We start from the raw sequence: 27,390 nt of genomic DNA on the forward strand, positions 1-27,390 counted from the left end.
GGCGGCTAAGCTGTCATCCCTGATGGACAACATCTCCCACCCCATGCAGCAGACTGTGACAGCACTGAGCAGCTCCTTCAGTGGGAGACTGCGGCACCCACGGTGTGGGACGGAGAGATTTCGCAGGTCTTTCCTCCCCACTGCTGTCAGACTCCATAATAAAGACTTTAACTGATCAAGCACACACATCCATACATATGCAATAATACTAAGTGCAATAATCCTTTCTGTCATCGTTGTATTTTTACTCAGTTGTATATAGTATTTGTATTTGTATTCTATTTTTATCTTATTGTATATTTATTTTATTTTATTCTACTGTATATAGTATTTTATTTTATTCTATTCTGTACAGTTGTGTACTGTATTTATTCTTATTGTATTCTAATTTTTGCCTCATAACTTTTGCACTGTCCACTTCCTGCTGTGACAAAACAAATTTCCCACGTGTGGGACTAATAAAGGTTATCTTATCTTATCTTATCTTATCTTATCTTATCTTATCTTATCTTATGACTTAGTATAGGTTTGACACGCTGGACTGGAGCTCATTTTGTTTTTTGAGAACATTTTGGTGGTTGCAGTCATGTTTGTGTTTAAGAAATATGTACTGTGTCTCCCTAAAACAGCGATTTTGTTCCTTTGGTCACTACACCACTTATAAACACGACTCTAAGATATTTAAACTCCTCTCCTCAGACGGGGATCGACAGATATGTGACATGTGAGTTCAGCTTTAGGAAAAACTAAAAAAGGTCTGAACTTCTCTCTTAGTGCTGAAGGATGAAGGATGTAAGTGTGGGCGGGGGAAGTGAGGAGCAGGCGAGGAGAAGGGAAATGCTCCAGATGTTTCCTACAGCTAAAAACATCAGATTAAGATTCCAGCTTGACTTTGTGTTGACTGACATTCAAACTGTTGGACTTGCAAAAAGTGGTTTGAAGTAGATGACATGTTCCAGTTAAAAAATAAAAAACACTTAGAGTGGGAGGGTTGAGTATTAAGTCTCATATAGCATGTTAACCACACACACACACACCATTATATAAGCTGACATTTGCCTTCAGAGTCATTTTAAAACAGGCATCTACCTACACATACATTTAATAAACCATTTTTCTGTGTTTATGTAAATATGCAGATACGTTTTAGAGTGTTTATATAAAGATGACCCAACAACATCTCTCGCATCTCCTCAGCCACTTACCTTCTCTCTTACACTGACCTGAGTCTGTAAAGCTACAGAAATATGCAACCTGGACCTCACAGAATAGGGCTGCAAATCCAAACACAAACTGTCAATCGAATACCTCACATACAGTTATGAAGTTTTTACGGATATCATGAAATTTTCTTCTTTACACAATGTGACTTTTCAGTGATGACACGATCTCATTATATTATTAGCACACTAGTAAACAGCTGTATGGAAACTCTTCCCACATGTTATTACTGATGCACTCAAGGCAGATGGCAACGACTGAGAATTCATTAAATAATTCCTACACTCATCACTGCTGACTCACTGTAGTATTGACACTAATTGTAGAACTTTGTCACCTGCAAAGTTTTCAGCAATTAAAGTCAAAATTGCATTTACTGTGAATACATGATGACAATAAATACGCGGAAGACGTTAAAGACACATAATGTGAATGTACATGGGTGTAGAACATAGTCCTAGCGCGACCTTAGCTTTTTGAAACCAGACGCTCACGCCCCAGTTCACAGCTTTCTTTGTCCGTCTTTTTGACTTCCAAGGGGTAATTAATTTAAACTGGATATTATATTGTATCTATATAGGGCAACACGGTGGCACGGTGGTTACCACTGTTGCCGCACAGCAAGAAGGTCCTGAGTTCGATTCCACCATCAGGCCGGGGTCTGATGATGGAATCGATGTTCTCCCCGTGTTTGCGTAGGTTCCCTCCGGGTACTCTGGCTTCCTCCCACCGTCCAAAGACATGCAGTTATTGGGGATTGGTTAATCCAAATTGCCCATAGGAGTGAATGTGAGCGAGAATGGTTGTCTGACCCTGTGTGTTAGCCCTGTGACAGACCAGGGTGTACCCCGCCTCTCGCCCTATGAGATGGGAGCTGGGATAGGCTCCAGCGCCCCCCGCGACCCTGAAAAGGATAAGCGAATGGATGGATGGATTATTGTTGTATGTTGTTAAATAGTACATAAAACTAGTGACTGAGTCCATAAACTCAATGAAGTGTTTACTGGGGTCATAGGAGCAGATAAATATATAATCGCCACATCATCAGAATGAACAGTGATGCCGATACAGCAGATTGATGGCCCCCTGCAAGCAAGCAAAGGAGAGGAAGTCTGAAGCAGACGTGCAGAACTACAGCTGAGGAACAGAAGTCATTCGCCATGTAGACAGATTTAGGCAAGTACCAGTAGGCATAAAGCAAACAGTGTTGTTGTAGCCACAGGATTCAAATCCCACCTGAACAAAGGCAGATTTGAGACTTCTGCACCGATCACTTTTCAGACCTACATATATATTCTTTAATTTACAGTCTGTGGTTAACAATCACAGATTTTGTCAATAATTAAAGAAAAACTACTCCAAAATTCATTTCTCTCTGTCACAGTATCAACATCTGGAAAATAATGATAATATATAAATTTTAGGAAAAGAAAAGAGCCTTCTGCATAGGCAGTACCCCATCTGGTATTAACGCTTACAAAAACTTTCATTCTTGTTCTGGTGATTTGGGTCCAATCTTCTTCCTGAAGGATCCGACTTCTGTCAGATTTTCTGCAAACCTTTCACGCAAGATTGTTGAGGTCTGTCTACACATTTGTCATGATGTTTTGTGGTAGTCCGTTGTGGATGAGTGAGATGATTTAGGATTATTGTCCTGGTTGTATTCCTCAGATGCAAAAGCACCACAAGCATGATCGATCCGTCCCAGATTTTCTTCTATTTTTTTATTCCTTTGTGTTCTGACCAAATGTATTAGAATGGTTTCTTTGTTCAGTTGTAAATTTTTGATGGTATAAATGAAAAAACTTTTAGATTTTTTTTCCTTCTGACTACTCTTCTGTGAAGGTCGTACTTGTGTGCACAGACTAGAGTGCCTTTGAGCAGTAAACAGTTTCTTAAAACATTAATGTAATGTTCAGTTTTTATTGTTCTAGCTCCACTGTGTTTCCACTTTTATTATCTGTTCTTCATACTTTGGTGTACTGTACTAATGGTTGTCCCTTTTTTTGATCTATTTGTAAAACAGTTTATACAGTTTTGTGGGAAAGATGAGGTTTGTGTTTTCAGAATAAAAAAAATAGAAAAAATAAAACAAAAGAGACAAAAACATGAATTAATGTATTTGTCAAAGAGTGTTTGATATAATCAAGAATTTACGATTTGTAGGTAGATTCTTACATGGGTAATAAAGAAAGCTGTTTATTAGTCAATCAATCAAACTTTCAGATGTGAGTACATTTTAAATATAAACTGCTTACGTGTAGTCACAGCAACTACTATCAGAATATGGCTCCAAATCTAATGGACCTTCACAGTCTTGTTTCTAATTAAAATTCTTCGTCTTGGTTCAGTGTTTGTGTTATGTTGCTGGCTCTAATGGATTTCTGAGCAACACGACCAAATGATGACTAAAAAATGAATTTCATTTAGTAATAATGGAGAAAATAAGTAATAATAATAATTAAAATTCCATCAATGCTATCGTAGGAAACATATTTCACTGACTGCTAGCTCACTTCCTGTTTATGCCCGAGGCCATGGAGGCACAAAGGAAGCAGCCTTGAAGCCATTTACCAGTGCGCCGCTGCACTTTGACCTCCCGTGAGACTGTGCCGCTGGTTGCAGTGGTTTCCTCAGAATCCAGAGTGTCACCCCGGAAGACTCATTTTCTCTCGACAGCTTTCTCAGCCTTCCCTCCCGTGCAGACCTTGGCCGAGCGCTCTGGTTGTTCAGGCTGATTAGGGCTGGCAGTGTCAGCCTGGAAGGAACAACAAGCCCTCTGAGGCTCCGACCTCCAGCCTCTCTGCAAGCCAGGATGGGAAAATTGTGGCTATACCACCCCTCTCTGTGTCTCTCTGGCCACCTGTTATCCTCCGTCTTTCAAACTGTCATCTGAGAATCTCAGCCTTATTATTCCTTCCAGCAGGGTCTTTCTTTATTTGTATTTTTTTCTACACACACACATACGCGAACAAAAATAGTTTTTGCTTTTTTTTTAAATACTTATTTTATTTAAAACTGTATTAAACATGTTAACACGTTTGATCTATTAGTATTGTTTTCTTTTTATACACCTTTTCTCTGATTTTCGGTCATCATAAATTCAGTCTTCCTTTACAACATTTGTGAAACAATGAGTATTTCTAAAGACGCTCACTGCTTGGTACTGTAAAAGTTTGCAACCCTTGCAACAAATCTGTTTGTGTAATTTCTTCCCTCCTAGATATCTGCTCATGCACACAGTGCATAAAAACTCCTCTGGCCTTAAAATCAGCACAGATGCTGTACACCAGGAGCTTCATGGGATGGGCTTGAATGCCCGAGGAGCTCTTGTGAGTGTGCCAGTTTGTCCATATAGTAGACTCACTGTAGCACCAAAGTGCATTAATCCACCTCTGAAAGTAGTCCTAAACAAATGTGCTTTTTTTATATTTTGATAAAAATGACTCTGTTCAACTGTTTTGGGGAATGAAACTGTGTATTTGTGAGTCTATAAAATCTAATTAAATTTATTTATAAGCACATTTTAAAACAACACATAATGAAAATAGTGAAGACTATTCATAATTGAAAGATAGAGAATACAAGTGCGTTTTCAAACGGTTAAGGGGCAGACTGTTCCAGAGCTTGGGGGCAGCAACTGCAAAAGCTCGGTCACCTCAGTTTTTCGGTCTGGTTTTGGGATTTACCTTGAAGCTTTAAAGCTTTGAATGTTCAATAAAAGCCAGTGAACTAGGGGCTATATATATATTTATGTATTTGTTCTTTCAAAAAAATTGTAGAGTGCAAGAATGAGTTAGCACTCCCTGCTTTTCACTGTTTTTTTCGGTATCCACTTGCTAACTAGTAGCTAAGTGAGTCTACAGAAGCTGTGAGGGCTGAACACAGGAGGTGAGGTTAGAGTTTGTAAAGTTGGGGTCATGTGACCACATTTTAGTTTATTTATATGCTTCAAAAATGGCATCGAATTGTGAAAAGGATCTCGAAGGGGGTAAAAAAAAATAATGCTGCTGACTTACTTGATGTACAAAAAACACTTATCCTTCCGATACTAAACCACGAGCTTCACAATGATGGACAATCAAACTCTCAGGGGATCAACCAGACAGCTGCCTCTTTAACAAGAAAAAATAGAGACGCATTGTTAGCCAGAATGTATATTTCTATGGACACTTTGAACCTAAATACATGAATAATTATGAGTATAACTATTTTCAATCCACAGTTCAGTCTTTCCTCCATCTGTTTATCTCACAGTCTATCATTCTCTGCGTCACAGTCTGCCCTCCCCCATCTTCATCTCTCTCTATGTTGTGCTGAGTACAGGACGTACTCCATCAGTGTTGAGGTGTCAGCTTTCTTGTTGCCTTTCTCATCTCTCTTTTTCTTCTCTGTCTCAGCAAACTTTCCTTTTCCTCTATCCTCCTTCTCCCTTTTCCCCTCTTAGCCTGATCCACCCATATCGCTCCTCTCTCCACCCTGCTCCTCCTCTCTACAATTTATCTAACCTCCACTGCTCCCTAGTCATTATCTTGATTCTCTCCAGTCACTCCATCACCAGAGAGGCACATGCAAGTAAATACGAACATGTATGTGCACGCTCGCATTTGCATAATTACTCCCCATGCACGCACTCTGAGCCTGAGAGTGTCAATTAGTGCTGCTGTTGATGAAGTGGTTTCCAATGTTGCAGGGAAGAAGAAATCATAGATGAAGGGGCAAATTTCATCTGCGTTGTGTTTCTTCCTAATGTGTGTCAGCGAGAGCTGTAAGGGAAATATCTGTAGTTTAAAACATGTGACGAGCTGAAACATTACAGTAAACAACCTGAAGGTTTGAAGGTGAATGAAGTGAATATGTGAGAGCCAGTGAATGTTATGCATGGATTATGATAATCAGCCTCGCGTTTGGTCTGCAGTGTTATTTAATGTGTTCCAGAGTTGCTAATTCTGACATGAAATTATGTTTGATAAACACGGTATTGACAAATTGCTTCTACGGCAATTTAGTGTTGGTTCAACAAATATCATGACATGCAACTGGAACATGATTTCCTGGAAAGTGGTGCCGGCGCTACCACCTGTAGCTTCAAAGCACAACAGGGTTCTCTGCCATGATAAAGTCTCCTAAGTGATCCAGGCTGCTCTCGTTCCCACGAGCCAAACACTGGGATTTTTCAAAGCTGTTGACATCTCAGAGACACAAGGTGTTCTTTGGTGTTGGTACCCTCATTATGCCAATAGTGACACATGTGCATTATGTGTGGAACCTTGTAAATGAACCGTAAACAGCAGACTTTAACCCTTTAACAAACCACAGCTTATTTAGGCGGTGAACAAGCATCTTTTCCTAAAGGTAGAAAATAATAAATAAAAGCTGAGTGACAACCACTAAACTGTCTATGCCAAAAACTGCAGTTGCTCTAATGTCCACCTAAGGACGATGACAAAATTACTCCCCAGAATCAGTTCCTCTACATTCTCACAGTTTCAGACTTTTCCACCATTAAACACCATGTTTGCAGTCTGTAGAAGAAGGATCGAGGCTCTTTGGACTGATCCCTCCACTCATAACAAGCCTGCTTAGGGTTATTTTTTCTTATAACTGACCCTGCGTCCTGCATACTAGAATTGGGAGCCCCTGATAGCTTACCACCCAGCGCTCTCATTTTTATGAGTTAACTTCCAATGTCAATAAAACAACACAATGCTAATGCTAATGCTAGTGTTTCTGAACGAGGAGTGCAAAACCAATAAATGATGTCACAGCGGATACGCCAGTCTGTTAAACTGTCAGAGCACCTTACATGGCTTTTTTATGTCGCTACTCCTCGGTATGTAAGCGCCTCGAGACCTGGCTCTGCTTCAACATGTCGTCAACAGAGTGCGAGCAGTCCATCACTACTAAGTACCAGTGCGGACTTTATCGCTGTTTGAAAGAAGACTGTTAGAGCACTGTTATCTCTTGTCATTCATAAACGTCGCTATCCATCAACACGCTGATGCTAAACAACACTGTGTGTTTATCTCTGCGACACCATCGCAAAGTGACAGAACATTATCTGATGCCCTGGAACGAATGATCATGAGTGAGCATGCAGGTTCATTACCACATCTGAAGAACACTTCCAGTTAAAGGTTGTCTGCTCTCTCATAAACTGGAGCGTCATGTGACACGGTGCTGGAGAGAAAGTTTGGTTACATCACACTTGCCTTGTAATCGGAGGGTTTCCGGTTCGAGCCCCGGCTCCGACAGTCTCGGTCGTTGTGTCCTTGGGCAAGACACTTCACCCGTTGCCTACTGGTGGTGGTCAGAGGGCCCGGTGGCGCCAGTGTCCGGCAGCCTCGCCTCTGTCAGTGCGCCCCAGGGTGGCTGTGGCTACAACGTAGCTTACCATCACCAGTGTGTGAATGACTGGACGTGTAAAGCGCTTTGGGGTCCTTAGGGATTAGTAAAAGCGCTATACAAATACAGGCCATTTACCATTTTGCATATGTGGCAAAAATTGTGGGTTGCCGTTTCCTTCCTCCATTACTGTCAGAGGCTACTCTCCAACACAGTGAGACCTAACGTGTCATTTGTGTTGGCAGCTTGTTATGACTTTACAGCTTTATAATCCGGGGTTGGAAAAACACCCACCCATCCATGCTTTTTTTGTTCCCTAAAAAATGTGGTTTGTTTTCTCAAAAACATTCTTTGGGTTGCGTCTCATCACTGAGAGGTTCAAAAGTAAAGTAGTCTCCTGGTTGAGTGATGGTTCAAATCTGTTTCCTTGCTCTTCCCTCACTGCCATTTACCTCCTCACATGGAAATCAGTTTTTACTTAAAGAGCTTTGAAAGTCACAAATGTTTGCTAACTTTAAAATAAAAGCCCAAAAAGCAAGTCACTGATTATTTTAACGTGGAATATAGATTCTTTTTTTTATTGATCTGAATAGATTCTGAATAGACTAATAGAGTCATAGTGTTAAAAGTCAGAGAAGGATGTGAATGGAGTTTTGCACAGAGCTGATTCTTGTGTTATTATCTGGTATGATTCCCAGTTGAGGTCAACTGACAAAAAGACCACTCAGATATAAGACTTCATTCAATCTTTTGTGCCCTTTACAGCCTGAATGAGATTGGATGTCTCAGAACGTTTTGTGAATCCTTCTTGAATCATTGAATCATAACATAAGTGAGATAGAATGAATCTAAATTTAGAGGTTCAGTTTTTTCCAGACGCCTGACACTCGATTCCAGTTTTGGAAATAAAGCTGTTACAGCTTCACATGTTTTACCTTCATCAGAGAAGAGGAGGCGATGAGGAACAGGAGCAGTTCATTCATCTTGGGAGATTTATTGTCATTTTAAATGTTCCATCAGGGCAAAAGTTGTATCTTTGGCATGGTTTACTGCCATGCTCCAGCTGCAAACAGTCCTCTTCCTTTGTCTTATTTTCTTCTTTAATCCTATCCTCAATCATTGTACGCTGTTTAATAAATGTGACACTTTGCTTCAACATTCCTGTGCAGAACTGAAAGCAAATGGTACATAAGGGTATTTTTTTCTTTTTCTTGGTTTACTTCTCATACTTGAGGTCATAAATGAAGGTATTCATTTATTTCCTCAGTAGCACCGTATAGCTTTATAGTTTGGTGGTTTCATCTGTTGGTGTCACAGCTACCAGATGGATTGTCTTTTGGTGAGGAAATTTCCCCGAGGACCTCGGAGTCAAAAGATCTGCTTGTTTAACATCACGGTCAGGTCAACGCTGAGACAGATTACCTCCAAATCAATCTAGTGTATGCTAACATAACATGCCTTGCATGCATAATTTACCACTTACGTTACATTAAGTGATATTTATTAGCCACGCCATTAAACACGCCTCGGCACGCTGCAGGCATGTACACAGTGCACCGTGCAAATGAACCATTTTTAACTTTGCTGATTATTTTTTCAAATGAACATTTTCACTGAGTTTATCTCTGTCTGTGTTTATTTCTGCACATCTCCTGGCTGGAGCACCATGCATCTGCTGCTCGTGAATGCTGCTGCAGCACGGAGCTTCCCAGCAGCTCATATTAGTGCATCTCCACTGCCGTCAGCAGCCAATCTAAGAGAGTCTCATAAACAATTCAGCCGCAGCATGACAGTACAACAAGCACACCGTTAGAGTCATCTACACAGACCTTCAGCTTTTCTTTTTGGTGTGCCTCACTTGTTTTCTTTGTCATCCGGTTTTTCTGTCTGTCGTCTTCCTCCTCCCCCTCTTCCTCCTCCCGCTCCTCCTTTCTGCTGCTGCTGCTGTTTCTTATTGACATGATAATCCTCTTGTCACTGCACCGGCCGCCTGTGTTTATAGAAACAGTTATAAGCCTGGTGTTTGTGCATGAGCAGACATGCTTATCTCCGTCAGGTGTAGGGATGCGTGTGGCTGTGTGTGCTTAAGGATGTGTGTCGAGATTATTTATGTATTACTGTGTTTTCTTTCCGACGTTTCACTTGCAGTTGAATAAAACCCGTTTCTTTGCTCTTGAACACCTGTTCTGTTCACTTGCCTTGTCATGACTGTACCACACAGAGCCAGGTAATAGAAATGTGGTGAACAAAGCAGTCAAATCACTCAAGCCACTATTCGGCCATTTCTTCCAGCTGACACACACAATAGGTACACACGGTCACCAAGTGCAGTAATTACCACTGCTGTAGTCTTTATTTTCTTTCCTCAGATTTCATGTGAGTTTGTGGAAATTCTGAAGTGGCCACAATATCACCAACATGTTTATTTACTGTAAATGGTGGAAATTAGACCTGTATCTGTTTAAATGGGCTGAATGCACCTCAAGTATAAAAATCACAACAAATTTTACTAGCGTAGGTACAATTTGATAAAATAGCGTATTATCACTATGCTATGTTATCAAATCATATCCTGTGTCATCCTCCTCATTGGCTTTAACTGGGGCAGGAAAATTAGCTTTGTGTCTTCTAATGAATGAGACCATAAATGTGTCAGGAAAGTATTTCATGGGGTCATAGATTGAAGGAGCCAAGGTGTCATTTTCCAGTAGACCTCTATCTGAGTCGCCCCCTGCTGATCGTTAGAAAGAATGATCAGCATTGGCTTTCTGTCTCAGACATGACAGCTATGTCAATCTTTTATATACAGCCTGTGCTTATAAGTCATGCTGAAGTAACCTTGTTTAAGACGCTGAACGTCCTGGTTGTCAGGCTGTGATCAGTAACAGAAGGTTCTGGATTAAAGCACAGAATAAATGCAGCCATTTGCTGTTTATATTGTCTGTCATGATGCAAAGTAAAAAGCTCCAAGCCTGCCAATCACTGCAGGCTAGTATCATTTTAAACATTTTTTATTGACTTTCACACTTTCTGTAAAAGAAACTGACAATCCCTGGTGGGTGGGGCTTATTTGCTTAAAGCTGTGACATCATCAGTGACAGTATAAACTGGTTAAAGAAGGAAAAAAACAGTTTGAAACCAATTATTTTGAGCCTTAGCGTTGTATTGCAGTTGCAGAGTTAGATGAGAAAAGAAATAAAAATACTTCAGTGTCTATTTTAATATTAAAATAAATGCAAAAATATTATTTTCCATAAGATAAAAATAAGCAGACAACGCTCCACAGACTGCAAAAAAAAAGAATGCTCTGAATTTCAGTCATAAAATGCAGTGATTAAAATCTCAACTTGATTTGTACAATTATCCTGTTGCAGAACTTTTATTCTGCACACACATTACACAGTGCACACACAGTTTCCCAATTAACACGAGGCAGCAGAGAGTGGATCGGAGAGCTGATTGGTGTTTCAAATGTCGTCTCTGTTTCTGCTGTAACGTCTCTGTTCGTGGATTATGTAAAATTATTCAAAATCGACTCTAAAAACAATCACAAACACAGTGACACACACACACACACACACACACACACACACACACACACACACACACACACACACACACACACAATCACCTACAAGCAGTGGCAGTGCACAGATTAAACATGTAAAGTTATTTAAATACAGTCTTCACAAATCCCACATGACAGAACTGAGAGTTTATACATGTACACACACACACACACACACACCGGTGACATTCAGGAATATAATTAAACAGGCTTGTCGAAAAAAATTGTTACGTAATTACTCTCCATCTCTTACACACGCACACACACACACACACACACGTCATGTGACCTGCTTCTGCTCCAGAGTCACACTGAGACAGAGATGAGATGAAGCGATCTGACTGATGACTCTGATTACCTTCACCCAGCCATGATCGCACACACACACACGTAGACGCCCCGCTGCCAGCCCACTGTCTCCACAACCCCTCGAGTCACCTAAGCATCAATGTGAAATCTTTCAGATAAGCCTTTCAACTGAAATGTTAGTTTACAAGACGAACTGAGGGCAAACGAGTGATCCCTGTGGTTAGGAACAGGCTCAGGAGTGCCAAAGCGTGTGTGCGCTCCTTTCTTTCCACCCCTGCTGTACTCTCGAGCCTCTGTTTGATTGGTTCGGTGACTGGCAGCTGTAACGGGTGCAGCAGTGTCTCAAAAGGTGAAGTGTGGATCAGTAATGGGATGAGGACGTACCGTAGGGGTCTTATAGCCTATTGAGAAGGAGATCCCGTTTACAATACTGTGCCAATGATACACCCTGTTTCTGTCCTCTTACATCAAAAACCACTGTTTAATCTTTCTTGTACGTATACTACATACAAGAAAGATTAAACAGCCACACAGTAACAAGTTTATAACCAGTTTTGTGTTGTTTCTTTGTGGCTCATCATTTAGTTTGCAAGTTACAGGTTAAAAAGCTAAGAACTTATTGCATCAGGACACATGCTCCTGAGTTGGGACATCACGGGGATGTTCAGGTTGATTGAGGATCTGTGCCAATAATTTAGATTGTTTTAATAGTAATGCATTAAAACAATGTTATACTATTATTAGAATGATGTTAAATTTTAACCTGCCTCCCTATTAGTTTCATGTCAGGTTGGTATCTGTGAATAAGTCCATGCATGTGGCTTCACCCTCTTTCAAATGATTGTCTCTGTGGGGGAGTGTTTTCAATCATCCATTATGGGGTGACTGTGGCTCAGGAGGTAGCAGGTCATCTACTACTACTGCAAGTTTGGTGGTACCATCTCTGGAGCTCATTGGGCAAGATACCAAACCCCAAGTTGCTCCTGATAAGTTCATCAGAGTGTGCATGTTTGCTAGAAAGCACTCAGACACAGAAGGAGGAGCTTGTGTGGATGGGTGAATGAGACGTGTTGCGTAAAAGAAAGCACTATATAAGAACCAGTCTATTTACCATAATCATCACAAAACAAGTGAAGTCAGAAGGAAAGTCTTCCTGTTTGTTGGTTTGAGATTAATTGGTGCTTCATGCAGCCGTGGTTTATCAGATGTTATCTCTTCTCAGCTTGTTGTTTCACTGAATGTGTGTTTTTCGGGCGAGGGTCTTCTGTGTGGGCAGGGCACAGTGAAGTATGGAGGAGAGGCAGGTGAGCACTTTACACAGCAGACTGGATGATGCAGAACGAGTGCGTGTGGGCCTAAATCATGCTAAATAGCCTTCGTTCTTTGTCAACATGTTGGAACAGGCAAACAATTGGCCCCATGTTTCCTTTTCTGTATGCAGAGTGAAGCGTGTAACTTGCAGATGTCAGTTTGCACTATGCCAATCTGCAGTGCGCTAATTTATAAACCAAAATATAGGCAGGTAGCTTCAATAATGATCAGCATCCTAGCAAGGGCATCATCAAATTAGCAATTAAAAACAAGTAGAGCCACTGAAGGAGCAAATAATCTACTAAACATTAAGCACAGGTTTGATGCATATGTGAAAAATCAGATCAGTGAGGCAGCTGAAGGAGAACTGATGCTTTTGATATGAAGGTAAAATCACCAGCTGCACATTATTGGTTACTGACAGCTCAGGTGGAGTGCAGGACTCATTCTTTACTAATAAACTGCTGCCTCTAATCTTTGTGACACAACTGACCTGTGCGATGTACAGATAATGAAGTTACAGCAGCATGTGCATAAATGTGCAGATTCCTCTGTTTTGCTGTGTTTTAGTTTTTTTCTTCTTTTCGCAGCCTGTGTTGAGCTGCAGGTATTTATTGAAGCCAGTGTGACATATTTTAAGACTGAGACATTCCAGGTGTGTTTGTTCCATTAATAGCTGTGTTTTGACAGATATTTCAGTTTGATTTGCAACAGATCCAATATTTCAGAGAAGAATAAATAAATAAATTACACCCAAGTTCATTTTTGTTAAGAAAAGCCAGACGGAGAGTATTTCACTGTGGACCAATCTTTATGTTGAAATGTGACTAAAATCTGAAACACTCCAAACCTGTGGCTCACTGTGAAAGCTCCCTTAGCTGGAAAACTTTTAAATACATCTGCACGAGCAGCACTTTAAATTAAACTGACGCTGCATTTAGTGAATATCAAAAAAAGGATCTACACTGTTAGTAAATCTGTCCCAAAGAGACTATTTTAGATAAGAATAGATATATTTAAATAATTCATGCATGTTAAAAGCTAAAAAAGGCCTAAAAGCTTTTCCCCCCCAATCTAGTCAATCTATCTTCAGGTTTTTACATCTGTTTGAGTATGAACACGTTCAGCCCAAAACAACACCGTTCCCAACGCCGTCGCTACTCCTTCCTCCGCACTGATGAACTTCCCAACACCATCATTCATATTAATGCCACCGCAGCCGGTATCAGCCGCTGTCCAGCAGCTCAGCCTCTGCGATGAAGCGATGAACGAGGGCTCATCAGCAGCGTGGAATTTTCCTCAAAGGCTCCAAAGATCAAAGTCGAGCTAAAATCTGGTTCGCCTTTCATAAAAATTCAATTTAATACGTCTTTGATCATGCACATTGCACTTCTCTAAATCAATGACTTTTGAATTGTGTTAAGAAAGCTCGTCGTGTTTGCTCCCTTTTGATCACAGGATTGCAGGCAATCACTGATTTGGTGTGCGTGCCTTGTTTTGAGCAACAAAAAAAAGAAAAGAAAATGTGGTAGAAGTAAAGTGTTTTGGCCAAGCTGTTAAAAGCCTCCTCATAGCTGCACGGATCAGATTTTTTTATTCCCATTACTCCCAAACCCGTGAGTGGGCAGGCAGTAGCATCTCACGGACATTATTAAGGTGACTAAAATGACCAATGTTTAGAGCTTCACTGGTTTCTGGAGATAAAATCAAAGGCAAATTCAAATGCATTCGAAGCCACTTGGAAATATGGAATATGATGATTATCCGACACATATTCGTCCTCAAAACCAGAGGACGCAACTTTTTAGGGTTGTAATAAGTTTGGTTCATATACAGTTTTGTCAAGAAAACATTTATTTTACAAAAACGTGGGCCCATAGTCCCAACGTTTCCTAGTGATAGCTGATAGCAGTGATGTTGGTAAAGATAAAAGTTATTAGCAAAGCGCCTTCCAAAACCGAGAGAAGCCGACAATGATCACTGACTGTTTTTAGGGGCTTGTTCAGATTAAATAGAACAAGATACAAAGTATTAAAACATGTTAAAAACACAACAGCCTTTATAAGCACAGAGTAGTTTGGACCTAGAAGCAGAGTTCATACGTCATCACTTAAAGACTGGACTGAGCAAAAGGAATATACTCACTTATAATTAATCTTTCTAAGCTTTAGATGATCCAATCACGGCGTATGACATGTAAGAAAGGATATTCAAAAGAAAAATGTAACTGGACAAAGCTGCACTATTTAGGTTATGTTAATCCAACAGAAACTCGTGCCAGATAACAATGCTAGAAAACAGTCCCTCTTAGAGTCTCAGCAGCACTGAGAATATGTTCATTTATTTTCTACAGCCTACGATGAGAGATGGAGACGAGTGGCGATGGAGCTGATTTTTGAACTATCCGTGTAGTCTAACATACATGTAAACTCGCTGCCTTAAAAATCACCACTATGAATCTGTGCTGATTGTGTGCGTCTATGTTAAAGAACACTACAAAGCTTAGATGTTGCAAGGAGAATGTTTGTTGTGGTTCTCATTACAGGCATCAACACATTAACTTAAAATTGGGGGAAAAATGCAACAGTACAGTTGTGGTGACTTGGATGTCTCTGAGTGTATTCCTCCTTCAGTCTTGCATTTCTTTGGTGGCTCTTGCTCCTGTCGGGCTTCATGTCTCTAACGTTTGTACTTGTCTTTTCTTTACTTCCTGTTTTACTTTTAAAGTCAGTATTTTTTTAAATTAATTCAGTGTCAGTTTTACACAGGCAGGCAGCACGGTGGCACGGTGGTTAGCACTGTTGCCGCACAGCAAGAAGGTCCTGAGTTCAATTCCACCATCAGGTCGGGGTCTTTCTGTGTGGAGTTTGCATGTTCTCCCCGTGTATGCGTGGGTTCTCTCCGGGTACTCCGGCTTCCTCCCACCCTCCAAAGACATGCAGCTTGTGGGGATAGGTTAATTGGATAATCCAAATTGCCACTAGGTGTGAATGGTTGTCTGTCCCTGTGTGTTGGCCCTGTGACAGACTGGCGACCTGTCCAGGGTGTACCCCGCCTCTCGCCCTATGACAGCTGGCTCCAGCGCCCCCCGCTACCCTGAAAAAGGATAAGTGGAAGCGAATGGATGGATGATTCTGGGATTGTTCTTACTTGTGTTTATTACATCTACCTTAACTCTGTTTGTTTTGTGTGACACTGGGTTAAAAACAATAAGCATATGAATATAATAGAAAAATCCATCCATCCATGCCCACAGGTTGTGGGGGTAGTCTGAGCAGCGAGGCCTTTCTTTCCCCAGCCACCCCCCTGCCCAACATTTCCAGGGGGAAGCTAAGGTACCAAAGCTGGCCAAGAGATGTAATCACTCCAGTGTGTCCTGGGTCTGCCCCAGGGCGTCCTCTCGGGGTCTTTTCCCAGTGTGACATGTCCAAAACACCTCATCTAGGAGGTGCCCAGGAGGCATCCTGGTCCGATGCCCAAACTGCCTGACTCCTTTTGTTGTGGAGGACGAGCAGCTTTACTCTGAGTGACCATGACCTGTCTCTAAAGCTGGGCGTAGCTAACCTTTGGAGGAAGCGGCTGCTCCGATCCATCATCTCATTCTTTCAGTCACTACCAGGAGCTTGTGGCCATAAGTGAGGGCAGGAATTCAGATCAACCAGTCAACATTGTTTTCAGGCTGAGCTCTCTGTTCAGATCCCTGCTGATGCTGCACCAATACATCTGTCAGTGCTCCGCTTCACTCGTACAAAATGTATCCATTTATTTATTTTTTCTGATGGTGAAACAAGCAGTGAATTCTTTTATGTAGGTGCCAACTTTGGATTGAAAGACTTTCAGACAGATGGAAAGTGTAGTATTCCTCCCCAGCAGCGAGGAAAGAAGTAATGTTGGTCAATATCTAATGATGGCGTGTAGTCTCAGTAGGCCTGAAGACCCCTCTGGTGACATTACCACAGCATTTGCATTTCCCAGGCTCTCCTGAGAACAGCTCATCTCCTGAACAAACAGGAATACGATTATCACTACCAGGCAGCGATGGCAGCCCAGTCAAAGTGAGATAACGTGAGAGGTGGTGATCATTCAACGATATGAAACTTGAGTCGAAGCAACAGCAAGAAAAAAGTGTTTTTGTCTTTTTCCTATTTTTTCACACGTAGTTTGAGGTTTGATTTTAGTCTCTTTGATCAGAACAAGAAATGAAGTTAACAAAATGATATTAGAAGCCCTCGTGTGCATGCTACAGTTGGCAGTCTTCTTCGTTACACAAAGATTAATAAACTGTACTGCATCCATGGTGCATGCTCTCACTTAAACTATATTCATTCTTTGGAGCATCCACATTGCTGCTCACCGTGTCCTCCAGCATTGCTTTATTTCTATATTAATTAATTAAACATCCCCTCTGTTGCTTTCATAAAACATATAGATGTTTATGCCGTGTGTAAAAATTCAGCCTGAAATGATCAGCGTATGATTTATTTTGCCCATTTCTGTCTCCTTACCTTTCTAAATATACTGTATACTCAGATACTCGAAAAGCTTGAAACCCTATAAAAGATGCACGAATATGTGTTGCTTTTAGTTCTTATTATATTCAGTATGTGCCACACACAGTTGGGTGATTTATCTGATTAGAGGTGACTGGTGGGATGGTGGGATTTGCATGGTAATGGTGTTTTTATGTAATCACTCGTGGCCCTGGCATCAAATAAAATATTCCGTAAATAAAACAATAATAAACAGAGCCAGCAGTGGAGACTGGGAATGCGTGAGATAAAGAGGATGTGCATTTGAATATGGAAGCTGCTCTCTGAGTGATATTGATTACAGCTCCTGGTTAAAGTACGACTCTGTCAGCTTTACCCAGTGTGGCTTGTAATGAGCATAACGGTGATGACTGTAGAAATGAAATGACATTTAAATATAAATGACACTTTCCATGATGCTCGGCCTACCAGTGTGTCATGTGTATGCAAAATCCATTAACATGTCATCGGTATAAATGACAGTGATTGATGTTAATTGAAATTGAAATTTGTCTGCCTGTTTCCCGTGTCTCGTATACACACACACACACACACACACACACACACACACACACACACACACACACACACACACACACACACACACACACACACACACACACACACACAAATGAGCAGCATTAGGGCTTCTTGTAAGCTGTAAACTTGTAGTAACTTCTTACTGTCATCACTTTTAAAAGCACTGTGACTACAGGAAAATGCACTTCTATATTTGGCTGCGACAGCATTATTGTCACAGCCTGTTTTGATCACAAAACTATAATACTATAATAAAATGTTGAATTTAAGACTGCAGTCTGGACCTGTGTAGAATAACTGCACTTCGCTGATTGCTGTCTAATTACTTGAAAACAAGCATTTTGCTCAGTTCTATCACTAGTTCTTTCAGTCTGTCGCTGAGCGATGGGTCTCCTTTCAGAGCTGCTCCGAGTTTAACAATAGCTTCCATTGAAAGTGGGCACACATACTTACCCATAAGTGAAAGCATCTCAATCAATAAAGCAGACATGCTTAACAACTTTATCACTTTTTTAACCTTTTTCTTTCATCTGCTAATACTACAACCACCTGACACTGATGACACATCTGTGCACAGCAGAGTAAAACATTCAGGCGTCAGATGATATTTGAATTATGCACCTAAAACTAACTTCTGTGAGAGTGTTTTCTCTTATGCTTTTCTATTGTTTTAGATATACAGTTATCACAGTTTTGTTGCATTTATTGTTTGCAGTCGTTTTTTTGCACAGTTGCATTTTCAGAGTCTTTATTATACGAGCAAAACTCATTAATCAACGTTGCTATAAAATGCGTATCGCAGTCATTTAAATAGTGGTGTTTTTTTGGCACGATTTAAAAGAAATGCTGCTTAAATAAAGGTGGTTGTCCTGCACTTGCTATTCAACAGCTAAGCTGAGCAGCATACGAGCCAGTCATGGTGTTGCACTCACCCACAGTTCCATGTTTTGGTGAGCATAGCTACTCGTTTTCATAGTGAAGAAGTAGCAACTATTAGCATTTAGCAGTTTCGTGCTGTGGTGCAGGAAGCCAGAGATGTTGACTGTGTTGGCACTACAGACTGATCCATTAATGCGACTGTGCAAAGGTGAAAAGGAGACTTTTTAAAGCCTGTTTTGGGAAAAAGTCGGCAGTTTTCAGTAGATTCAATTAGCACACGTGCAGTTTTTGTGTCCCAGTGACCTTTAAGGTTGAAGTTATGGCTTTCTTGCCTTTCATTTAGAAGGAAACTTCAAAAATAACTTCCTAAATAAATGCACAGAGCTGTTACTAAGATGGCTAAGGAGTGGTGACCCTTGTGTCTAGAAGGCCGTTATTCAATTAATGAATGGGAATTTGTGTTCAGTGACCTATTTCCTATTTTATGATTCCTTAAACTAATTAAACTAACAGTTTTTTTTATTACTTTGAGTTGTGTTTTATCTTATCAATTTAAGCCTCTTATAAATGATAGTGGATCGTGCCATAAATTCAATATTCTGTGCACTTGCTGCTATGATTTAATTTTTCCATCTGCACAGGAACATGGTGTTGGTATGGATGGTAAACATTCTGTATTAATATGTTTAAATCCAACCCAGACATTAACATCAGTTGGCCTCTGCATGTCAGTTACTATTGATTTTAATTCCATTTCAGATGCATCGATTCAAAGATCATCAGCAGCGAGTTGGTTGTGTCAGAGCAGCAGTGGCAGACACGCAGATAAATAGATGGAGATGATGTGACAGAACTCTTAAGCTCAGCTTCTCTCTCCTGCTGGGAGACATGCTGTGATCACTCTGTAAAATCCTGTCTCATTTAAGGAGTGTTGCTTTAAAAATGTGAAACATTATTCTCTTACAAGTGGGACACGCTGGGATCAGATTACTTTCTTTACTCAAAAAGTCTTTAAAAAAAAGTAGCACGACATTACCGACATGGTGTAACTTGAAGCATCTGTGAATCTTTCTGTGAGCTTCAGAGAAGTGATTTTAAATCAGCTCAGTTTCATTTTTATAGTGTTAAAACACAACAACCGTTTTTGTTATTCATAAAGAATATTTATGATAAATTTCTTTGCTTGTACAGTTGCAAAACATATTTTGGACTAAACCAGTAGCACACAAACAAACTTTTCATATCTTTATTGATCAAACTGCATAATCATTCTGCGCTGAAGAGGAACAAAGGCTTATTCACTGATTTATGATGTGTTTTGGACCAAAATGAGACTTGCACAATAAAAATACTCTGTTTACCCAAATTGTTGCCATGATATATTATACCAACAACACAGTCATGCATGTACAGCCTGTTATCATTATCATTAACTTCTTCTTCTGAATCAAATCAAACTTTAAGTCTATCCCACCGTCATGAAACACAACGCTGGTTTGGACAAAGTTGATACAGGATTCAAAGCAGACTTCTTGCACTAATGAGACATCTCATTGGCTCAGGCCTTTCTGTGTGGAGTTTGCATGTTACCTCTGGGTACAGTTTCCTCTGGGTACTTCAGCTTCCTCCCACAGTCCAAAGACTTGCAACTTAGTGAGGCTGTTGATTATAAATTGGCCTTGGATGTGAGACAGATAACGTGCTTAAAGTGTAGAGAATCCACTGGTTAAAATGTGACTTGTAGTCTAAAGCACTTTGTAAAGTGCTTCCGTACATATAAAAGTGGGAATGTTACATTAAAAGTAATCTTTATTTATCTTATACTGAGCTACAGTGCAGCCCTAGCTTATCATCTGTCTGAAATAAGCCATCTGTCTGAAATAAGCCATCTGTCTGAAATAAGCCATTTTAGCTTCAATCCTGTTAAATATCCCAATTCTTTGATCTTTGGGCTGAAGGAAGAACAACACTCGGTGTATAAATGCTCAATCAACAATCTCTTTATTCCATACAACACTTTGAGCATTAGAAAACGTCCAGACGGAGATGTGGACAGGAGGGTGTCCGCAAGATCTCGAAGTGTCTGACCGTTTCTCACATTCTTGTAGCTTCAGCCCCCCTCCAAAGTCATAAAACCTAAACATCCACATTCTTTCTCTCTCAGTGAGCCGAAGTTATGACCTCGGCTTCCTGTGCAGTATGTTCCGTTCTTTCTAATCAGACAAATAAGGCCATGATTCTCTGAAAACAATATTTCTTGTAAATCAGCATAAAACAATGTAATTCATTTACAATAAATCAGCAGTCTAATGTAATACAAATCAGTCTAATAAATCTAATAGTTGTCACCTTCTTCTAAGTCAGGAGTTAAAACTACATAATGATTTCACAATCTTTAATTAGGGGTACAACGTGGCATAAGATAATATAACAATCTCACAACCCCCCTTTCTCCAAGCCATTTTTTTCTGATTGGCTGACCCTTCCAACATGAAGGGTGCATGAGTCCTGCACTGCATCGCAGCACAGCTGTGAACATATGGTATAAGATCCTGCAACCTAAGCAGAATGTAAGCAAGGTGTCATTTTATTCCTTTAATGTATTCAAGCCACCGCAGCATTTGATGCTTAAGTTATAGGAAGCAGCCTATGAGTGTGAGGTAGAGGCAGCAGTCGGGCTTACTGAATATTCACAGTCTGATGAATGTAAAATATCCCCTCATGCTTCAGTTGTCAGATGTCGCTCTACCTTGTGTGTTTTATTCTCTGTTTCTCGCAGCATTCGTCTTCATTCTGTTCCTGCAGTATACACATCGCTTTAGCACAGTGGCCTGACTTTGCTTCAGCCCTGAGTCTGCATGTTTGTGTGTGTGCACTTGCAGGCGTGTGTGTTCTCATGTTTCTGAAGCTGTAGCTAAACATCTCCACCAGCTGGTTGGAAAAAGGAACTTCTGCTCTTGTCCTCTCATCAAGCTCCCACCCACTCAATGGCTTTCCTCTATTTCTCTCTTCAGCCTATACATCCACACTATTCTCTGTGACTTCTCTGTGTGATTTCTGCTCACTCTTGTGATTCTTTAGGCACTTTTTTTTTTATCATGAATGACAAAATGTATGTGACACACAGTCAAAGCTTTCCTTTGTTCATTGACAATATTAATGCAAAAAATACTCTAGAGACATCAACACCTTACGTTTAAACCTTACAATGTGAAGCACCTGTGGTGTTGTGATTTGGTGCTATATGAATAAAACTGAACTGAAAAAGAAATGAAAAGTATTTTAGGAAAGAAAAGTACTTGGTCAGCTTTAGGAACAGCTGATGGTTTGCATGCTGACAACCATGAACCGCATGCTTGAGCGCATCTTAGAGTGCCCCAAAGAGAAGCTTATCCCACTACCATATTTTACTATAATTAGTAGGATTTTTCACCACTTTACAAAGCTGTGACATTTGCAGAGGTGGTCTTGGAGCAAAAAGAATAATGGCATTTTAGGAATATTAGGTTGCTCTGACGTTCAAAATTTGGTTGGATGGACTGGCAAAAAGACATTTTTATAGATATTTGCACTTCCCTGAGATTTCATCCCACTGATTTTGTCGAGTTTTCCAGTGAAAATGCATTAATAAGTTGGTTCACACATTCATGGTCCTGAGTTCGACTCCACCTTCAGGTCTTTCTGTGAGGAGTTTGCATGTTCTCCCCGTGTTTGCGTGGGTTCTCTCCGGGTGCTCCGGCTTCTTCCCACAATCCAAAGACATGCAGTTAGTTGGGTTTGCTGGTACTTCTAAATTGCCAAGGTGTGAATGGTTGTCAGTGTTAGCCCTGCGACAGACTGGCGACCATGGTGTACCCTGCCTCTTGCCCTGTGATAGCTGCGATAGACTCCAGCCACTTGTACCTTCTTCAGGTTCAAACATTTTACTACAGTTTGAAACTTTTGGCTCATCATGATGATTTTCATCGTCATAATTGTTTTTTTAATTAGCAAGTATCCTGATTAGGAGCATGTTGGAATGAGAGTTATTATGCAGCTCAAAGCTGCAGCACTACAGGTTGTTTTGAAAATGGTGGACGTATTCGGCATCTCAAATTCGCTGAGATCATGCCTAGCAGGGGGTTTTCTTTTGTATCAGGTGGTAAATGTGTTGCTTAACGCTGTTAAGTTTGGTCATTTAACATGGGAGACGCATGAGGCAGCCTCATGTGGCCAAACCAAGAACTGCAGTTTTTTCTGACTAGGCTTCATTTTTCAGTCCCGGCGTTTGCAACTCGATAGCCTCACACTAACACGCTACAAACCAAGATGCCAAGATGTGATTGGTAAGAATTTCAAGACCATGTCTGAGATCTTATCCCAAGGTCCAAACAAAACAAATTAGAGGCAAGTAGAAGTACCGCTGCTCTCAATAGTACCTCCTGCTTCTTTGAAGGTCACTTTAACTCAGGTCTGGCCGGCAAACCATGAAGTTCAATCAACATACAAATGATCATTTTAATGTTAAATTGCATATTTCTTTATCATCTGAGGACATGTTGCTCAACACGTGCCTTTTATTTTGCAAGCAGCAGATCCCAAACATGTAACATACTATTTTTAAATATGAGGAAGAGAATGACGCAAAGGCGATGAATAGAAGGGGAGATGACAGGAGGATGACAGTGTGAAAAATTAGTGGTAAGGATAGATGGATGAAGAAGGAGTTGATCAAAGAGAGTTGAGAGAGATGCACAGAGGGGAAAGGGATGGACATGTAAGTCATGTGGAGAGATAGATGAGTAAATGCTCTTCCAGGGATGAAAATGGAGAGACAGAAGGATGGATAGAGGCAGTGATGCAGATGGAGGAAGAGAATGATGATAGGATGGGAGGAAAGAGGAATGAAGGGATGTCTGCAGTCTCAGAAGTGAGAGGTGACAGGAAACAGCTGAAAAGGGTTTGAGAGAGGGATGATGGGATGATGCAGGCAGAAAGATAAGTAGAAGGATGGAAAAAAGAGGCAATGCAATTGAAATGAGAAGCACTTTCAGTCGAGAAGCAAGTGATGAAAAGAGGAGAGAGAGCGACGGAGATTGAGAAGTGCTTGTAGTCTGAAAAAGAACTGTTTTGCATTTTTCTCACGCTAAGCTGGCCTGACTAAACAAATTAAATCTGTTCTCAGAGCACCAGTGCTCTTCAGAGACCCAACATCTTACGGCACCTGAAAAACCTGCAAAAGTACAAAACAGTGTATATTAACGAGCTGTAAACAAATTGAAACAGTAGAGATAATTGGTCACCTCTGCCTCACACCAACAGTGTTCTGTGTTTAATGTGTCCAGCACATATACAGCGCTGCGCATGTCCCCCTTCCTGATTTATTTTTACATATTTACATATTTTAGATCACCCAAATAATTCTAAAGTTAGACAAAGATGACCCGAGTAATTGTAAAATGCAGTTAGCTTTTACTTGAATGATTCGTTTATTACAAAGAGCTCCTCAGACCTGTCTGCCACTGTGTGGAAAATGTGCGGTCAAGTTTTTCTGATAATCGGCGATGAGCCTTTTCACGTCGCAGTGGAGGAATTTTGATTGACTCTTAGTTGCAGACTTGCTTTAATTCATCCACATTGGAGGGTTTTCAGTCATGAACGGCCAGTTTAAAGCCTAAAGTAAAAAAAAAATCAATCGGATTTAAGTCCAAACTTTGACTAAGCCACACCAAAACCATTCAATTTGTATTTTTGACCCATTCAGAGGTGGACTCACTGGTCCTGACAATATTTGTCACGCTTACATGTTTTATTCAAAAATCAGGAAAAGAGGGCAAATGCTTTCTCACAGCTCATCCTCTCTCCCAGGCATCAATTACTGCTGTTCTCTAAAACGCCAACAACCAACCACAAGGTGCTACTTGGTATCTGCGCCGGGAGTTCAGAATCCAGTCTAAATGTTAATGTTGTTAATGTGTGTTTTAACAAAAACAAGCATATTTTGCTGAACCAAACAAGTGGACCATTCCTTCTCAGTGTCCAATATTCCCTCAGCCAGCATGTCAAGTGCTCATGCCCTAGGAATGAGAACAGGTTGCATATGTATGGGTGACCATTTGAATTCAATTCTTTTTTTGTCAAGTTCAAGCCTGTAGAGTTGGACTGTCCTCCATCAAAGATCAAAACCATTTTAAAACTGCAAATTAAAAAAGGGTCCAGACAAAAAAGGGAAGCGCATTTCTGTTCTGATAACACTTAAACTCATTTGATTCAGTCATGCATCTCTATGCTCTCTCTCACACCTTTACATTTATTATAATTTGGTAGTCGTCACTGACAACTTGCAGGAAACTCTGTGATAGTTAAAACTGAAACAAACTTCCAAGCCATGCTCCTCTTTGAGCTTCATTTTTCATGCATGCTGTTCATATGCACGTATTGTTAATGTACATCGTGGACGTGGAATACATTTCCATAAAGATCTGAATGTATGTGGTTTGAGGAGGCACATGCTCATACTGTCACGCTGTGTTTGCTGCTGCTTCGGCCAGGTCTCTCCTTTTAAAGACATTTTGATATCAGCAGGACTTCCTGGTCAATCAATGAAACCCTTCTGTTGGATGAGTCACAGATACGACATATGAAACTTTTTCGTTTACCCTGAGCCTAGCCAAACGTCTTTGAGATTCTCATTCACGTGACAAATTTGTGAGCGCCGGTCGGCGCTCATTATTGTTTGAACGCTTGAATTCCCATCGTGTGCACACTCCTGAATTACCCATTGACATTTGGGTGTAGTCTCAGTTGGGTTTTGAATTCTCCTCATCATTTCCATTGAATTTATCTCATTCCATTACATCTCTCTCATTAGTTGCTCACATTTAACTCCGTATCCTGCACTCTACCATGTTATGAGGACACAGACGCTTCCTCTTCTGTATTCTGTGCTGCAGGCTGAGGCACAGTTTGAATATTTCTGCACCATAAATAAAAGAGCGCGTCTCTTTCCGCTGTTATTTGCAATCGACCTTCCTCCAGTCGCTCGGCATCTAACTCAGAAGAACTTTTCAGAGTGTGTGCACATGCGGGAGTCCGCACGCATGCATGAATGAGTGTGTGCGTTCTCATGATTTTCCTTTGCGTGTGTCATTCCCGCTTTTGTGTGTTTCCCTTTTCTCTTCATATGAATTTATTCAGGGCTCCGCCGAGTTGAACTTACAAACATACAGCGAAATCAATATGAATGTAAATGTATTCCTTTATTGCCATGGCTGGGAAACTTGGTTTGGTCTCATTTTCATGCACAAAAACATCTCTGAAATTTATGAAGTGAGGCAGACAACTGCACACTGTGTAATTTGTGTTCTTTAATGTTCTACTTAGATTGCAATCATAAGAGTGCGCTGAGGTTAATTGGTTGTATGCATGCTGTTTACTTTCACTTTCCCAGGACAACTCACTCAGCAAAAAAAAGGGAAAGTGCTGCAATAACATGCTCTTAAATTCTTTCATTTACCTCAGCGTCTCTGATTCCCCTCCCGTTCCCATCTCCTTAACCATCTATCTCTTGTCTCCTCTATCCTTTAATATAAAACTTTTCTTTTCTTGAAACTTTTTGTGGAAAAAGATGCATAAAAGAAATATTGCTTTGTTGCTGTGTACGGCCAAAAAAAAGCAGAAAAGAAGAAAAACAGCGTGTTTTCTGCAGTGATGAATAATCATTTATAGAGTCATCCTGCAGTGTTTGACTGTCTTTGCTGAATAACCAACCCTTTAAATCAAACCAAGGAGCGCTGATTTGGATCAAGTGCAGTTTTTTTTCTTAATTTGATGCTCCGTGTGAGCTCTGGAAGTCATTTCTGTCCCCTGCTGGGTGTTTTTAAAGTCCAGTTTGATACTTGAGTGTGTGCTGCTGCATGAACTGATGTGTTCCTAATTTCTCTGTTGCAGCAGGAGAGCAGCCATGGATATCATCTCCTTGCTGGTCTGCCCTCTCCTCTTCATCCTCCTGTCCTCCCTCCCCTCCTGCTCCTCGTCCATGCTGTGTCCGAAGCGGTGCACGTGCCAGAATCTGCTGCCGTCCTACACGGTGCTTTGCGCCAAGACAGGCCTCCTCTTCGTTCCGCCCAACATTGACCGCCAGACGGCTGAACTCAGGCTGATGGACAACTTCATTACGACGCTGAGGCACCGTGACTTCGCCAACATGACCAGCCTGGTCAGAGCTCACTTTTTTAACACCTTCACATTCATGTTTGTACTGTAGCTTCCTTCTGCTAAGCAGGCTCCACCTGGGCCGCTCCTGCCAGGAAACTCTTTTTTAATGTTGTTTTAGCTTTGCATGAAAAAGATCACAGCAACCAAGTTATTCTAAACATTTATGTTACTGCTGCCCCACATATTGATTATATTTACTCAACCGTGCTCTACTTATTAGCTTATTAAACAGCCTTTTGTTTACATGAATTACATTTTTTTGCACACTGAGCCAAAAGACTTGTTAAGCCATCAGAGATGAATCAGTGCCCATTATTACTTCAGTTATATTGCAGCAACAGTTCAGATTCATGCAAGATGTTATAGGTTATTAATGTTATGCTTGAATTTATTGGGAAAAGTAATCCTGTACTTCAGCATCTCCCAGCCTGCTTGACTGGATTGCTGCAGATGAACAGCAGCGGTCATTCTTAAGTTAAATGCAACATTTTG

At 40.7% G+C, this 27,390-nt stretch overlaps 1 protein-coding gene across 1 annotated transcript in view; it reads left to right on the plus strand.

Annotated features, from left to right (window-relative positions):
* Positions 1-27,390, plus strand: part of LOC308400768 (leucine-rich repeat and fibronectin type III domain-containing protein 1-like protein) — a 437,364-nt gene that overhangs the window by 351,174 nt on the left and 58,800 nt on the right. The window contains exon 7 of the mRNA XM_080888721.1: positions 26,632-26,899. Within this exon, the coding sequence (XP_080744847.1) occupies positions 26,645-26,899 (255 nt within the window). The 5' untranslated portion in view covers positions 26,632-26,644. The remainder of the gene's footprint in view (positions 1-26,631; positions 26,900-27,390) is intronic.

The sequence above is a fragment of the Rhamphochromis sp. 'chilingali' genome (genome assembly GCF_963969265.1).
Source record: "Rhamphochromis sp. 'chilingali' genome assembly, chromosome: 8".
Classification (NCBI taxonomy): Eukaryota; Metazoa; Chordata; class Actinopteri; order Cichliformes; family Cichlidae; genus Rhamphochromis; species Rhamphochromis sp. 'chilingali'.